The sequence below is a fragment of the Scardinius erythrophthalmus genome (assembly GCF_964197995.2).
Source record: "Scardinius erythrophthalmus genome assembly, chromosome: 8".
NCBI classification, from domain to species: Eukaryota; Metazoa; Chordata; class Actinopteri; order Cypriniformes; family Leuciscidae; genus Scardinius; species Scardinius erythrophthalmus.
Window position 1 is genome coordinate 6,919,629 of NC_138228.1, and position 17,038 is coordinate 6,936,666.

The 17,038-nt window shown below is 36.5% G+C and overlaps 1 protein-coding gene across 3 annotated transcripts in view; it reads left to right on the plus strand.

The window, feature by feature from the left end:
- Positions 1 to 17,038, plus strand: part of plin1 (perilipin 1) — a 36,261-nt gene that overhangs the window by 1,010 nt on the left and 18,213 nt on the right. For 2 of the 3 annotated variants that reach the window (XM_081372815.1, XM_081372813.1), the window contains exon 2: positions 16,959 to 17,011. In XM_081372815.1, coding sequence (XP_081228941.1) covers positions 16,979 to 17,011 — 33 coding nt within the window. In that variant the 5' untranslated portion in view covers positions 16,959 to 16,978. Of the gene's footprint in view, positions 1 to 16,756; positions 17,012 to 17,038 lie in introns of those variants that run through there. The other variant, XM_081372814.1, reaches the window with a different exon arrangement.

The following is a 17,038-nucleotide window of genomic DNA, read 5'->3' on the forward strand; positions in this document are numbered from 1 at the left end:
TCTGGCTCGTTATGCTGCCTGATATTGCAAACTGGTATTTCTTACCATTTTCTTTAAATGTATATAAACACGCTTGTTTGTAGCACAAACAGTTTTACAGTTTACTGCACTTTGATGCATTCTTCTCGTTATTTTACTATAGCGGCTAATAAATTGGAAGTCTCGCACATTCACAGAATACACCTTACGCCGTCGGTGTATGAATGAGTGAATGAATGGGTGAATGTGAGACAACATGTAAAGCGCTTTGGTGGCCATGGGTCTGTTGAAAGCGCTATATAAATGCAGTCCATTTACCATTTACTTCCGCATTGAAAAATAAGGTGGATTGGTGACACTTTCTTTTTTCAGAGAGGTTTTTTGGTTTTTAAAGGAGTAATTATAACTGTACATCATCAGACAGCTGCTACTCAATACTCAAGGTTGATAATTTGCACAAGCCGGATCCTTTGTGGCAAACGCCATCCTCCCATTTCCAGCACCTGCCTGCCATTAATGCATAAAACTGCTGAATAGTCATTATAAGCAGTGAAATTACCATTTTCAAAATCTATTACTTGTGAATTTCCAGCTTTGAAAGTTGCACTTTTCCTCACATCCAACACATATAGCCTAGCAGTAATTTTGTGATATATTATTATAATTTTAAACAACTGTTTTATGTTTCAATATATTTTAAAGTTTTATTCTTGTGATGGCAAGCTGAATTTTCAGCATCACTACTCCAGTTTTCAGTCATCACCCCACAAAGAAAAGGCAATGAAATCTGAACAAACCCTTTTTTTTCTTTCTTACTGTTACAATACAGGTTTCCCTTAGTGTTACGAAGCCAATTATGAGCAGAGAATCAAGACTGTATGGGTTTATATTTACATTAAATTGGCAGCACTAAAAAACTAATTACATTCACACAGTGAAACAATTACATTTAAATTGTTAACATTATTACTTGAAAATACACAAACAGTGGGAACAAGCCTGGGAAACCCTGACTTCTGTGTAAGATTTTCTCCCATCTAGCGGTGAAATTGTATATGACTACCAAGTGAATATTACTTTCTATCCACTCTTACTCCGAGGGCGTTTTAACTCCTACGGTGGCCGTATTATTTCAAATCTGCCGGCAGTCGCGAGTAATCTCCCCCTCGCATTCGTCACGGTGCCACTGAGTGTAAAAACGCTAAAGGCGAAGCTTGAATTTCCAGGTATGTCCCTCTTTGGCTAATGTATTTTCAAGATGGAGGCGCAACATGGTTGCCGCCATTCGAGCGACTCGCCCGTATGTATTCTAAATGGCAGATTCTACGCTTACGAGAATACTCGATTAGTTGGTAGAAGTAATTACCCTTTAATGAGCACATATAATTTTGAAAGAACAAAGTGTTTTTTTTTTCTAAGAATCAACTTAAAAAATTACACCGTGTAGCTTTAATATAATATCTAATGCACTTCATGTTGTTGATAACAAAGAATGGAATATATTTTCTTTCTCTTTTAAATCATTATGATATAAGATTATATCCTATTCAAATCAATGTGCTAAACGAGTTTGGTCAAAAGTAATCTAAAAGTAATCAAAATAGCTAGATTATTACCTGAAATGTGTAATGTAATGGATTACGTTATTAACTACAATATTTGTCATGTAATTTGGCATCAGTAATGGACAACAATTTGTAAGAAATCTACCCAGCACTGTAGTGTATTTACTGGGAAATAAACGTCCCAAGTATCCTGAATTAAAGAATGAGAAGCAGTTTAATGAAAATCTTGTCAATCATGTTAGATTTGGGCCAAATTTTTCATCCGTGTCCCAGATTATATATAATGACAGACTTATTTTTGATGCTCTGGGGGGATATTTTCCCTGCATGCCAACAGCCTGCATGCCTCAGGACTTGCTGATAAAAGTGCAGATCTTAAGCTCTCCGGTATCAAGTAAAAAAAAATATTCAACAGCTAGATTGAAGGAGAGGGGAATGGCAGGCCAGGAAGGTAATCTGTGTGAGGTGAACCTCTCATATATGATGACTACATGGTGAGGGCAGATATGATCCCATAGGGAGTGTGGTATGGAGTACTGTGTTGTGTCTCTAGTGGTAGGCATAAAAGGTCATGCAATGTACTGCAGAATTTCAGAAGGAGAGACGTGTCATTTATGGGCTTCTTGTGATATGGCGTTGACGGATCCCCTGCTGACTGACATGAGCTGTTCCGCTTGTTAGGCTATGTGTTATTTCTAAGAACACATCATCATTTGCCAATACCGTATGGACAATTTCACCTTCACCGTTTTCACTGTGGGGCTTATCCTTAATGATGCTCTAAAATCTGTAAAGGAACATCTAAGAAAATGTTTTTTGTTGTTGTTGGTATTTTGTTTATATAAAGTTACCCATACACTGTATGAAGGATCCAGATGGACAGATTTCCCCTGGCTGCACATTGAAAATTCTGTGTAGATGCACATTTCTGTGTTCTATATATGGCTTCTGTGGTACGTTGCAGTCATATGGTGTAATCTCTCACATCAAGGGTTCAGAACTGGTTACATTGAAAAACTTACACTGCATTCACATCTGTTGGCGTCAACGCTTGACGGAGGGCATGTCTGAAGCTTGGTGCTGATGCGACTGCCATAATGACAACAGCCAATCACATTACTTTTCCAGTGTTGCATGAACGCAATTGGCTAGCGTCTGCGCTAGGGTATTTGCATAGGCGATCTGATGGGCTGACGCCTGCATTGGTGCTTGAAAAGTAAAAAAAAAATCAACTTCTGCTGCGAGCAATGCCAGTGACACGACACGACGGTAGGCCTACCCACAATTCAGTTTGGCAACGCATGATGTCACCCATTCAAAGTAAATAAGAAGCGTTAACGCAGATGGCCCGAGTGAATGCACCGTTAGGCATGGGGTCATTCTTCACTTTTAATTTGTAGCTGCTGTTCAAATGGTAGCTTGGCCATGATTAAGGTAGTTGGTACATTATCAGCTGTAGCAGTTCAAACTAATATCACCTAATCAGGGTTTGAAATTAACACCCGCCAACCCGCCAAATGCGGGTAAAAATCAACTGTGGCGGGTAACGGTCAAATCACTAGCCAATTTGGCGTGATACTTACTATGTTTACTCACTTTGCTGGGCAAGTTTGTGTAAGCTAAATCTGCGCAGATTTAGTGCAAATACTCAACTCGTGAGTCATCATGATATATGAAATACAGCGTGAACATCTTAACTTGAACATCCCCGTCACTACGCAACAAATAACGGGGCGCTTGTACATTTCCACTTAAACAATAGCAAAGATTGAAAAGCATCTGGTTAATAGAAAAGACATTGTTATTTTCCTGCATCCTACTTTTTTTTTTATGTTCTTTGTACTGTATTGATCTTTCCACCTAAAATACATTTTTGGTAAAAAATTATGGATTTTATTTGAATAAGAAATGAATGTATGAAATCCAATTTTATAATATAAACTGTGACGTAGTTAATCTAGTTTATCTTTTTTTTCCTTTTTTTTTTGGCTATGTTCTGAATGGCCGGTATCTTCAAAATTTAGTAGCCAAATTGGCAGTTAATTTCAAACCCTGCACCTAATGTACGTTTCTACGATGATTGGTTGATATATACCAAGGGAGGCTTGACTGAAAGCGAAATACTCGATGGTGATTGGCTAATTTTTTTTAACCAAAAGTATCCAGCTATGGATTTGCCTTCTCTATCCCCTCAGACTCGCCCCTCAGCACAGTTTTATATTGGCACATTCGAGGAAGAGTAGCGGTGGTTCCGATGGTAAAATTACATAAAGAAAATACAAATTCTGTGACATGACATGAAATGAATAACTGGAAATTTGATTAACTTTAGTCAGTACTACTAGCCAATTTTATGAGGGGAAAAAAGGATTTCACCTGTTTGTTTAAAACCATTACTTATTAAGGGCAATCATTGGATCACATTTATGCCATTAAAAACTTCCTTAAATGTACTAAAAGAATCACTAATGAAAGGGTTATAAATTCAATTAAATGATTCTCATCCCTAGTCAGACTAAATGATTTTCGCAGTGCAGTGGACCCATAAAAAAGCAATAATTCAGATATGTCAATTGAAATGACATATTTGTGATATTTGAAATTTGTGCATCAATCACACCACTCTTTCTGGTAGACTTTCTCCTATGGCTGTTGTAGATGTGAGATAGAAGCAAGATGGCCCCTCTTAACCCCTGCTTTGTTCGCTTCACAATAGTCTCGAATGATGGTATACAGGAGTTTAGTGAGTCACATCAGCTTTCTGTGCCCGTGGGAAGCAAGCTCAGAGGTAGGTTTGTATTAGCTTCATTATTATTCAATGACAAAACTGCTCTGTTAATAGGCTTGCAGTCATCAGATGACCTCTCTTTGACAGCAGCTGTGACTTGTATATTCCAGGAAAAGTTGTTGTTTTTTTTGTTCTATATTCATATATGTTCGTGGAATTGATAATTGCATTGATAGGCAATCACTAAATACAAATACTCTCACTGCGATCAGATCCTGGATTACATTTTTATTCTATTTATATTATTTTAGTTATCAGTTCTGCACATTAAGGTGTTTCATGTTACATTTAATGTAACATTGAGTATACAGGTCCCAAAATGCCATCTTGTAATGCCTTAAAAAGGTAACTGCAACAGTTAATGTAACAGCATGTTTTTAATAAACATTCCGTGTTTGGTGTTGGAGGTTACGATGTTCAAATAGCTAAAGATAAAGAAAACTGGCTTTTGCAACCTTACTGACTAGAAGGAGAATTCTCCTTGACAGGTTGTCCCGCTCTTGTACCAGTAAACACACAATCAGAGAAGAGATGTCACTGCAAGCAGGAGGGGAGTTATTTTGATTAAAGATGTACAGATGAATCATTTATAATAAACACTGCAATATTCAATTTAAAAAATGTAATTATCCATTTTGATTTCATGGTGACTTTAAATTAGTTTTCCCCAAAATCATCTCTGTTTTTAACTCTAAGCTAATGCTATTTTGTATCTCCAAAATCAGGCTTTCAAATCAGGCACAAAAAACATTACTGCATGTTTTTAGACTTTAACTGTGACGTTGAAACAGTTGAATTCCTCATTGATGGGGACCGTATAGGATGCTCTCCACAATGCAGCTGATTTCAGGTTGTAATGTCCTTTGTGGGAATATTTGAAGAGTTCAGATGCAAAAGCCTCTAAGTGCCATCTGAATTTTTTTCTAGAATGATCATTTTTATCAAGCTTGTATATTTAAGTTCAGTAATTTCACTTAAATGACAATTAATAGGTCATTTTCATTGAAGTTAAAATAAAGTAACTGCGGCGTATTTTGTGCTGAAACTTCACAAACTTCACAAATGCATTCTGGGGACACCCAAGACCAATATTAAATCTTCTAAAAAGGGGCATAATAGGTGCCCTTTAAGCCACATTAAAGGGGTGGTTCAGGATTTTGGACATCGGACCTCATTTCCAAGTTTGCCTGGGTGTTATTTATCAGTGGAGACAGTTTTCACCCAGTCCTCCCAGTTGCATAGTTCGCTGGTGCTAGGCTAGCGCGAGTCAACGGTAACTGCTAGCCTGCCATTAAAACAGTTTTACCCACTCCACAGTACACCAAAAGCAAATAAATTATAACGCCAGACTATCGATGTAATGTCTGTTGAGAGAATAATGTTAGAAATCAAACTACCCTTTCATCACATTGCAATAGTTATACTTTGTTCCCTGTATTTATTAGCACAGTCTTCAGCAGCGGCGGAATGATATTAAGTTAGGCAACCGAGACTACTACTAGCAAGCTAGACGTCCGACTGTAGTCCGCTTCTGTTCTGTTCTCTTAGAAAGAATGTGTCAAAAATGACACAACCTGTGTTAAATCTTAACACATCTGTGGGTGAGCTCCAGGACTACTAGATTTGTGTTAATTTCAACTCATTCACTGTGTTAATTAGTTTAACACACTAAATGTGTCAGAAAGGTTAACATAAAGATGTGTAAAATATGTGTAAAAGATGTGTAAACATGTGTAACATTACCACATTATGTGCTATCCTTGGCTACACACACTGTGTTAAGAAAGGTATCTAAAATCTTAAATCCTAAACAAAATAAGCATTTGACAAAATAAAGTCTGTGGTTGATTATCTTATTTATTATAATGACTGGCATATAAACAATTAAATTCAATCCAGAATAGAACAATACAATTTAAATCAGTCAAAAAGGAAATGTCCAACATAGGATAAAACAGTTATTTTCTCAATCTCATTAGGTAACATGACACACTTCCCCACCTTCAAAATAATTTCACTTATTTCCAAAACATTTTTGGCTTAATGTACATTGGTGGCCAAGTTTAGAAAATATGAAGCATTTAAATGTTTTTGAAAGAAATCTCTTATGCTCACCAACTATTTTATTTGATACAGTAAAAACAGTAAATATTATGAAATATTATTACAATGTAAAACAGCTGTTTTCTATTTGAATATATTTAAAAAATATTTTATTCATGTGATCAAAGCTGAATTTTCAGGATCATTACTCCAAGTTTTCAGTGTCACATGATCCTTCAGAAATCACTCTTATACGATGATTTGATGCTCAAGAAACAGTTCTCATTATTATTATCAATGTCTGGACCACCCAAGAGGACGTTTGACTGACATGTGACGCAACCAATCACAGTTCGTTTTGTTCTGCGTCATGTTTAGGGGCGTGATAATATATGATGTTGATGTCCCTACAATAACAGACTGGCTGCATCTAATAAATTATTCATTCAAGAACGTTAAACAATGGAGCCGCGAACTTCAAATACTTTTGAAAATCCAGTGTTTAGTTGATCCTGGTAAGCGCTCATTGTCACAGTTGTAAGCACAATAGCATTCTTCTTCCACGAGGGGTTTTGGTGTCACGGCATTTGTTTCCAGGTGAACCGATAAAGAACACGACACTCACATCTCCCGAACATCCTGTAGAATTCAACCAATCAGATCGCGACTTTGAAACTCCTGAAGTGTTTCCAGAAAAGTGTGACATATGCATCAGTCCCCTGTTTCCTGGATGCAAACGTGTCCACCAACACAAATGTGCTCAGTTCTTCTTCAGAGAAGATCGCAGTTCCAACACTATATAAAAATATAATAGGGAGAGAGAGAGGAGAAAATTACACAAGAATCAAATTGTTTTTAATCTCCATCATACTATAATTCAGAATATATATATATATATATATATATATATATATATATATATATATATATGCAAGTAACACCCTTTTGTCAGCACATTCAAACATTTCAGTTGAACTGTAAACTAAATTATGCCAGATTAAATTTTAATACTTACATTTCCTTAATTCTCTCCAAAAATGCTGAGATTCGTAGGCTTAACTGCAATCAGGGATTTAGGCTAGCCAATTTCAACTTGTTTGCAGTGAAGGGACAGCTGTTTGAAACAAATACACAGTAAGATACATGATGCAAGAAATCCCCATGTGATGATCTTTTTCTTTCCCTCAGTAGTTAACCTACCTGTGCGCTGATAGGCTATGCTTATTAGGCACCTTCCTGGTAAGGTCGGACTCCTTGGCCTAATAATAGATCAAAAGAATGCAAAAATAAAAACTTAAGTTGTTTAGAATGCTTGATTTGATATGAATTAATGATTTAGTGAGTTTTACTGCAATGCTTACCTGAATAAATTAAATCTGGTGAGACTGAACACGGTGGTCGGTGGAAAATGGTCCATCTTCTGATTGGTTCATTTGCTGTGTAATAAATATTAGACATAATGCAAAGGTCACTTATTTGATATAAAGTTAGCACATGTAACGTTATTGTATGCTAACAGTTACCTAGCCTGCACATCACTCAAGAGCACTTATGACATATTGCTAATCATTTCAGCAAACTTTCAAATCCACTACTACGATTACATTTTATACGTAACGTTAATCAAATTAATAAAGAGTAGACGATTTTTAAAACACCCTTACAGATAACATTTTGTGTATTGTAAATCGAGTAGCACTGTAAGTTACAATCAAGGTGCGGTCACGTTTAGCTACCATTGCTTGGCGATATTTTGCGTGTAAAATCCATTAATAAAGGTCTCTTCATTATCTGGAATTTCGTGTGAAAGTGGAAAAAAATTATGCCGATTTTGAATCGGGGTTTCCACGCAAATTCGCAGCATTGATCAACATAAAGCTGCTTGGTTTAGCCGTGCTTCACCTAACTTTAACGTTAGCTGCTAAGTTACACTATTCACAGTAGTCGAATTTTTTGCCCGCAAAATCTCGTCGTAACCTAGCTTTTAAGCCAGTATTAAAATAACAGTAGCAGGAAATATTGTTTTTGAAAATGAACATGAGTAAAAAAAAATAATTCAAGTACAGCTTACCTCAAGAACCTTCAGCATCACCGGTGATTCGGCGCGAATCATCTCCTCCCTGGTAAAGAGGTGGTTTTCACGAACAGTTTTGACGCGAGGGGTAGTCGATAACGAAGTGCATGTACATGTTTTATTTTCAACAATATATAGTAAAAACAAAATAGTTGCTGTCGTTAACAGACTTTTATCTACTAACGTTACTGAACTGCAACTGACTGGAACTGTCTGGATTATGTTCACTCAAAAGTCACCTTATTGGTTGGTTGGTTCAGTTTGACTATCTAATTTAAATAACGGTCGCATTATAAAAATTAACACATTAAAGTGTGTAAGCACATCAGTCTACTCATATTGTGTTAAATGCTTTGAGTAAATACCCAAGTTGTGTAAACTTTAAACTACACATGGATATGTGTAAAATAGATCATTTTTTTATACACAGTTTTAGTTAATATTGACACAAAATGTGTAAATTAGAGTGTTACACATAATTTGTGTAATTTTTCTACACATTCCTGCAAAGTAAAATTCCGCCGCTGCTGAGAAACTAGTTCCTGTAAATGTAATGCGATCATTGAGATGCAAGAGTAGTTTGATTTCTAACATTATTCTCTCAACAGACATTACATTTATGTATGACCTACTATTTATGTGCTTAATTTAATGTTAAAAGCAAGCAATGTGACTTTGAATAGCCTACCATTTAGTGCTCCCAGCTTTGTAGCTGTAAAAGAAACAATGGATAATTCACCTCAGATCTCGAAATTAAATAAGTGGAAACAAGAACGTTCAAACTGTGAACAAACAAGTAGGCTATATTCTTTGTTACGGCCTAAGCCTTATGAGTGTTGTATTTGTATTTTGTGTATCTGTTTCTGTGCTCTGATTAGTTTCTTTCTCTTGTTCGGCTCCGCCCCTGCGCACCTGTGCCCCGTTGCTCTAAAGGCTCCTGTTGAGAATACAAGCGAAGTGTGAAACCGAATAAGGCACGCAGCACGGCTGTAATTAGACGTGTATAATAAATGTTTAAACTGCACTTTGCCTCGCGTGTCCTTTTATGTTGCTTACCCCTTTTCCAACGAGCATTTTAAAAACAGGGGTTCATAACATCTTTGACAAAGATTGTTTTAGTTAGGCTACTCAGTAGCCTATGTATTTAATAATGTTTAAATGGTGTATTTGTGAAAAATGTTGTTCTCTCAACATAAGGATGACGTTACCTCGACAAAATGATTTTGTGGCGACGACTTACCACGTTCCCACGAGTTAATATGACGTTCCCACAAATTAATATCTCGCGGCCACAACAAAACTAATGGCGCTTTTCCATTGCATGGTACGGCTTGGTACGGTTCGCTTAAATAGTACCACGTAGGTTGAGGATCCAAGTGAGCTGTACCGATACTAAAATGTGATGTGTAAAACACTGATTGGTCAGAGAGAATCGTCACTATCAGCGTCATTGGATTTGCGACATGAGACACCAAACCCTCTAGAAACAAACTTGCATCCATCCACATGGCGAGAATCGATATGCTCCATTGCTTCTGTGTTGTGGGTTTATTTGTGTCGAGTTTGTGATGATGTCATGCAACTATAACAATCAGTCTATAATCCCACCCACTTTGAAGCGGTACTAAACTGCAGACTGGAAAAAGCAAACCATGCCAAAGTAAAGCTAGCCGAGTCGTACTACGCAGTGGAAAAGCGCCATATGTCCCCTCCCGGTCACTGTAGCTTTAATATACACGATAAAATCTTGACTTCTGTAATGTTACATATTTCCTTTCATAGAAATTTATTTCATAGAGAAAAAAAGTAGGATGTGATGAAATGACGAAGACTAATAACTGAAGCAAATCTAGAACATTCTATGTCAGAATGATTTTAAGGCTTATGTTTGTTTATTAAAGGTGATGCGCTATGTCTCCAAGTTACAGCAACAATGAGCAGTGTGTGAGAAGACAGACCAGCACACAGTGTATTTGTTTATCATTTAAAGGGACTATGTGTAGCTTTTTATGTATTGTATTATCTAAAATCAATATTTTTATTAATAAACATGCCCTCAATGGTGTACAAATACCTATGCCAATGATCAGACTAATCCTCGTAAACGAAGAATTTATTATCTTTATATACATGGGATGGGTAGGTCCACGGAGGCTTCCATGTAGTTCCGCCATCTTGAAAAACTATAATAGCAGAGAGGAACAAAAAGTACTAGGCCAACGCGTTTCCACAACGCGTTTCGTTCAGAGCCAGCGTCACGTGACTGAAGTCAGCAGAAGCGGAGGAGCAGAGCAGTGAGAGGCGCTTGTCACTGCCCCGGTAAGGCTGCACTGTACGGTTATTTATACACCGTTCATTCATACATATGCTGAGTCACAGGATGAGTCCTCGTCGTCGAAAAAGTCCAAAATAGACCGTAAAAGGAAACGTGACCGGAGATTACAAAAACAAGCTAACAAGCTAATGCAGGAGAAAGCTTTCAAAAGAGACCCTGAAGTTGCCTGCTTTCTTCTCGACAGGTAAGTCAATGTTACGGTCTTAATTACAAGCTTTTTTTTCATTGCTTGGCTGTGTACTTTATTATATAGACAGTAGAACATTTATAGTTAAAAGTTAAACAGGCTCTTTGATGAATAAAGTAACGTTAGAGAAGGCTCTGATGATGATGATATCTAACAATGCACGTACTTCAAAAAATATAACGAGTAAAGAAGGCATTACTACTAATTACCATAGTTAATGTTTTTCACAGTCAGTAATTCATACTGTAACATTCTTTTTTTCGTTGTTTCAAGTTTCATTTTGTTTTAAATAACAAACCTGTTCACCGAAGAAAAACTCGAAGTGCTATTATAAGACATCCTGTCATAGCTTTTTGGTACATAACGGCTACCGTAGATGCGACGCGCATTTGAAAAAATGAGGCGCTGGAGAGCATTATTCGTTTGAATGCAAAATACAATTTCACCACTAGATGGGAGAAATTCCTACACACAGTCCCTTTAATATTTGTTGAATTATATTATTTTATTGTTTCATAATTTATTTATTTTTTTATAATATTTAAACTGTGTTTATAATTTTAGTTCTGTATCATTAAACAACATTATCTGTGCGCCTTTGGGATCTCTATTATATTCACACAGTCCTTTGGACACAAAGATGTCCGGTGAGAGATGTTGATAGAATATTTAACCCAAAATGAAACCACACTTGTCTCTGTCAAGCTCCAAAAAGGACAAGAAGGCACACTAAAAGTGGTTCTTACAACTCATCTACTGAAAATATAAAAGTAAAAAATAACCAGTGTCAGTGAAAAATTGGACCATTTACATTTTTCGATGAGAATTTACATCATGCATTTGACATTTGCTACAGTACAGAGCTGTGTAACTATCTCTGAGTAAGGTTGATTAATTCATTCAAGTTATTAATTCGTTTTTTTTATGATATCGCAAATTATGAACCCTGCAAGGTTTTGTTCAGTTTCTAACAATTTGGTGTGGCAAGCCGAATTACTTTTTGACCATGAACCGTTTCACAGACAGGAAAAGGAATGTGAAGTGACCGTGTTATGTGCAATTTAGGGAAGGTTTTATCTGAAAGAGATAGAGCCACAATATTAGAACAGTAGGAATAATAAAAAATGAAATAATTCAGATAATGGTGATCAGAAATTCAGAGAAACAAAGTGAACACTGCGCCTGATTTTGGCAACAATTTTACCATCTGAGGATGGCTCTGAACTCACCCTTTGGTTGTCAGCTGATCAAGGTGTTTGCAATCACAGCATTCTGATTGGTTGTGTTGTTGGAAGCAGCATTGTTGATGCTACATGAATGCTTGAATATTTGTTTACACACACACACACACACACACACACACACACATGTATAATAATTCACATTGTGGGGGGGGGCGTGGGGTTCCCTCTTGGTAGAAATTGTGTTTTTAAAAAAAAAAGCTTGAAAAAACTGGAAAAAAAAGCTTGATTTGGTATCGAGTGACTTGATTGGAAGTAGCAAATAGAGGTGGGCACATTTGCACTAATGGCTTTGATACGCCACTTAGATTACTGGAGAAAAGCTTTCTGCTTTCAACAGTGTTAATAATAGTCAGTGATGAGCACCTTTTAGAAGAGGGATAATTACGGAGGTTTCTGTATTTGAGAGTGTGTGAAGATTTCTCTATTATGTGCATTTTATAATAAAGTTTACAATAAAGTATAGGACACGCTCATTCAGTTGATAAAGATGAAACAAAAAGCTACTGTTTATTTTTTCTCAATGTTCAAATGACCAATCATTTCAGCAATAGCCTATGTATTATTTTCATAACAGGAATAATTATAGCTGCATTCGATTCTGCCGTATTTATACACACATATTACTGTTCAAAATGTTGAGTTTTTTTATGTTTTGAAACGAGTCTCTTATGTAATTTAAGTAATAAAAAAAAACCTATCTATTTTAATATATTTAAAAAATATAATTTATTCCTGTGTTGTCAAAGCTGAATTTTCAGCATCATTACTCCAGTCTTCAGTGTCACATGATCCTTCAGAAATCATTTTAATATGCTGATTTGGTGCTCAAGAAAAGGTCACTTTTTACTTTTTATTTCATGCCACTTTTAAAATCTCTTGCGGTACAACAGATCAGCATAAGAGTTGACTAAGATGCAGTACACAGCATTTTCTGGATGCCTTTGAAATGATCATCCTGCTCTTAATTCTTGTCTTGCAATCTACTTTTCATCTCTATGGTATGATAATATTTATCAATTTTTTCTTCCTTTGATCTCCCACCTCTTCTTTGGTTTTTGTGTTTTGTGTATCTGTTAAGCTCCTTGGTGAGTGTTGTTTCGTTTCGAGTTATTTTGTTGCCCTTTCCTTTGGCGTTGTCTCTAATTTGATCAGCATTGGTATCACTTATTGATAATATTGGCCTTAAATGGTATCGAACACTTTATATACAGTCTTCCATATCTGTGTTTATTGGCAAAAAACTGTTTGCTTTTCTCGCCATCAGCTCCCACTGTGGCTGATCCAGGGACTGTTAACACATTTCAGATGCTATTAGAAACACGGACAGCTGGATCCACATCATTGAGAGAGACACAGTCACACACAGATTGTGTGTATCAGCTCAAGCACTCCTGTTCACCTCTGTCACGATGTGTCCCTGAAATGCATTTAGATTGGATTGACACATTTATTACAGGCAATCTAGCAAAGTCTAAACTAATTAAAGTGTTCTGTGGATAAGATAATCCTTAGGAGTCGATCCCAGATTAAATTACTAGTTCAAGGTGTTTTCCTTTCATATATATGCAATGCAGTGAGTCATAATTACCAAGCTGAATCACACTGAGGGTTTTTTGCATGGCTGTATTCATCATTCAACGCATTTGAATATTATTGAGCTGAACTATTAGGAAAGGTACAGTTTTGATAACCTCCTCAACAGTAATGAAATATGAAGGTTTTCATGATACTAATAAAGCACTTTAATATAATGCAAATTAGCTAAATTTTTTTTATTGGAAAAACTATAAACATGGTTATTATTTAAAAAAAATAATATTAAACTAAAACCATAAAAAACTGTTTTGATACTTTAAACAAAAAAAGTAAACTGAAATAAAATCAATTATAAAAAAACTTGAAGGGCCTTAGAATTTGCATGTATTAATGCTTTTTTTTGGCCAATGTGTTAACAGCTTGTAACGAAACTTTAAAAAAAAAAAACAAGACCTTCCCCCACTTCCTTTGCATATTTTAGTATCACTGATATAGTTTTTGTTAGTATTTTTTTTCTGTTTTCAATTTTTATTAGTTTTTCTAATATTTTTCTATATAGATTTTATTAACATCTTAAGCTTATTTGGTTTTAGTTATTTTAGTATTTAAACAAAAATTAGAAATGTTGCCTTTGCACCTATTAAATAAAATAATTTTAAAAGGACTATATGTTTACTGAGCAAAATTATAAACGCAACACTTTTGTTTTTGCCCCCATTTTTCATGAGCTGAACTCAAAGATCTAAGACTTTTTCTATGTACACAAAAAGCCTATTTCTATTGTTCACAAATCTGTCTAAATCTGTGTTAGTGAGCACTTCTCCTTTGCAGAGATAATCCATTCACCTCACAAGTGTGGCATATCAAGATGCTGATTAGACAGCATGATTATTGCACAGGTGTGTCTTAGGCTGGCCACAATAAAAGGCCACTCTTAAATGTGCAGTTTTATCACACAGCACAATGCCACAGATGTCGCAAGTTTTGAGGGAGCGTGCAATTGGCATGCTGACAGCAGGAATGTCCATCAGAGCTGTTGCCCGGGAATTGAATGTTCATTTCTCTACCATAAGCCGTCTCCAAAGGTGTTTCAGAGAATTTGGCAGTACATCCAACCTGCCTCACAACCTCAGTACATGTGTAACCACACCAGCCCAGGAGCTCCACATCCAGCATCTTCACCTCCAAGATCGTCTGAGACCAGCCACCCGGACAGCTGCTGCAACAATAGGTTTGCATAACCAAATCATTTCTGCACAAACTGTCAGAAATCGTCTCAGGGAAGCTCATCTGCATGCTCGTCGTCCTCATCGGGGTCTCGACCTGACTGCAGTTCGTGGTCGTAACCGACTTGAGTGGTCAAATGCTCACATTCGATGGCGTCTGGCATTTTGGAGAGGAGTTCTCTTCACAGATGAATCCCGGTTTTCAGTGTACAGGGCAGATGGCAGACAGCGTGTATGGTGTTGTGTGTGTGAGCGGTTTGCTGATGTCAACATTGTGGATAAGTAGTTAAGATAGCATCTGATCAAAATGATATGAATATGTTTGCACCAGCTGCGATTCACCAGCATCATGTCGACAGATGAGGTCGTTAAAATTACACTGTGATGACAGTTTGATAAAGTAAATTTGAGACTATAGATCTGGCTATGTAAGACTATAGTTTGAATTAATCTCTTTGCATAGCTACACATTAAAGGGATTGTTCACCCAAAAATGAAAATTAGCCCATGATTTACTCCCCCTCAAGCCACCCTAGGTGTAGCTATGAGACATTCTTCTTTCAGGCGAATACAAATCAGAGTTATAATAAAAAAGGTCCTGGCTCTTCCAAGCTTTATAATGGAAATGAATGGCTGTTTATGTTTTGAAGTCCATAAAAGTGCATCCATCCATGATTTAAAAAAAAAATGCCATTCACTCCCATTATCAAGCTTGGAAGAGCCAGGACAATTAATATAACTCTGATTGTATTCGGCTGAAAGAAGAATGTCATATACACATAGGCTGGCTTCAGGGTGAGTAAATCATGGGCTAATTTTCATTTTTGGGTGAACTATCCCTTTAATAATACAGTACAGAATATATCTTTTGGCATTATCCTGAACAACAAGCAGTTTCATGTGTCAAAGAATGGAAGAGAGGTTCTCAGGAGCGCGCGTAAAGGTCACATCCTTTTCATCGAAAATGTCCCGAGTCCTTCACATGAAAAATCAGTCTACAACAGGCTTTTCACTGCTATGAATACACCAATACATCAATCACTCATACTTATGTGAATCTGTTTGGCAAAACTTTATTTTTAAGACAATTTACACTCACAACTGTCAGCCTCTATAAACATTTCTCTTTGTGAAAATATCTCAAATGCAAGAAAGCGAATATAGAAAACATTCCTTTAATGTCCAAAAAAAAACCTTCAACCATCGTTTTATAGTATAATTGGCTCATTTTGAGGGTGAATGCTGTAGAAGCTGGAGAAACTCTGACATCTAGTGGCAAAAATTATATAGCGAAAGGAACAGGTGTTTGTGGAACAGAGACATCTAGTGGTTCTAGATGTTATTACATCACAGAACATACTAGCGGAAAACGTGCAACATGAGAGTAAAAAAGTAGTTAGTGTTAACATGACCTTAATATTTAGGCTTAACGTGCTGCATATTTCCATGAAATGTAGCCCTGTGGTGGTCACATTTCAGCCATCTTTGACTTTGCAACCCACTATCAAATAGTAGACCACTGCATTTACCCTGCTAAAAAACAACAACAACAACATCCTAAACCAGTTTAAGATGGTCTGCTGGTCTTAGTTAGCCTTGTTAGGCTGGTTTGTTAACTCTTCAAATAGTTTTCATGGTAAGGCTGTGGAGACCAGTTTTTTTTTTTTTTTTTTTCTATCTGTTGAATTGAGTTCAGTTTGACATGGTAAATACAGACTTTGGGATTTAGCAATAAAAATCACATTTGCATAATTTCGGGAGAGATTTTGAAATCATGACAGGGTTGCCAGTGTTCAGTGGGTGTAGTTCATTTCAGACTCGGAGTAGAACTGTGATTTGTTAATGTCAGTCTTATATACTGAGCTTTACTGTGAGACCTACACATTCTTTAGCCTACTCATGATCTAATAATTCTGTCACGAGACAGTTGTGTACATGTGGGATTAGACCAGCTAAAGTTTCTCTCCACATATTTCACTAGCTCATTGAAGACTATTGGAGATGGCGTCTGAAAAAAAGGACACCGGTGATCAGGTACTGTTTTAAATTTGTGACAGGCGG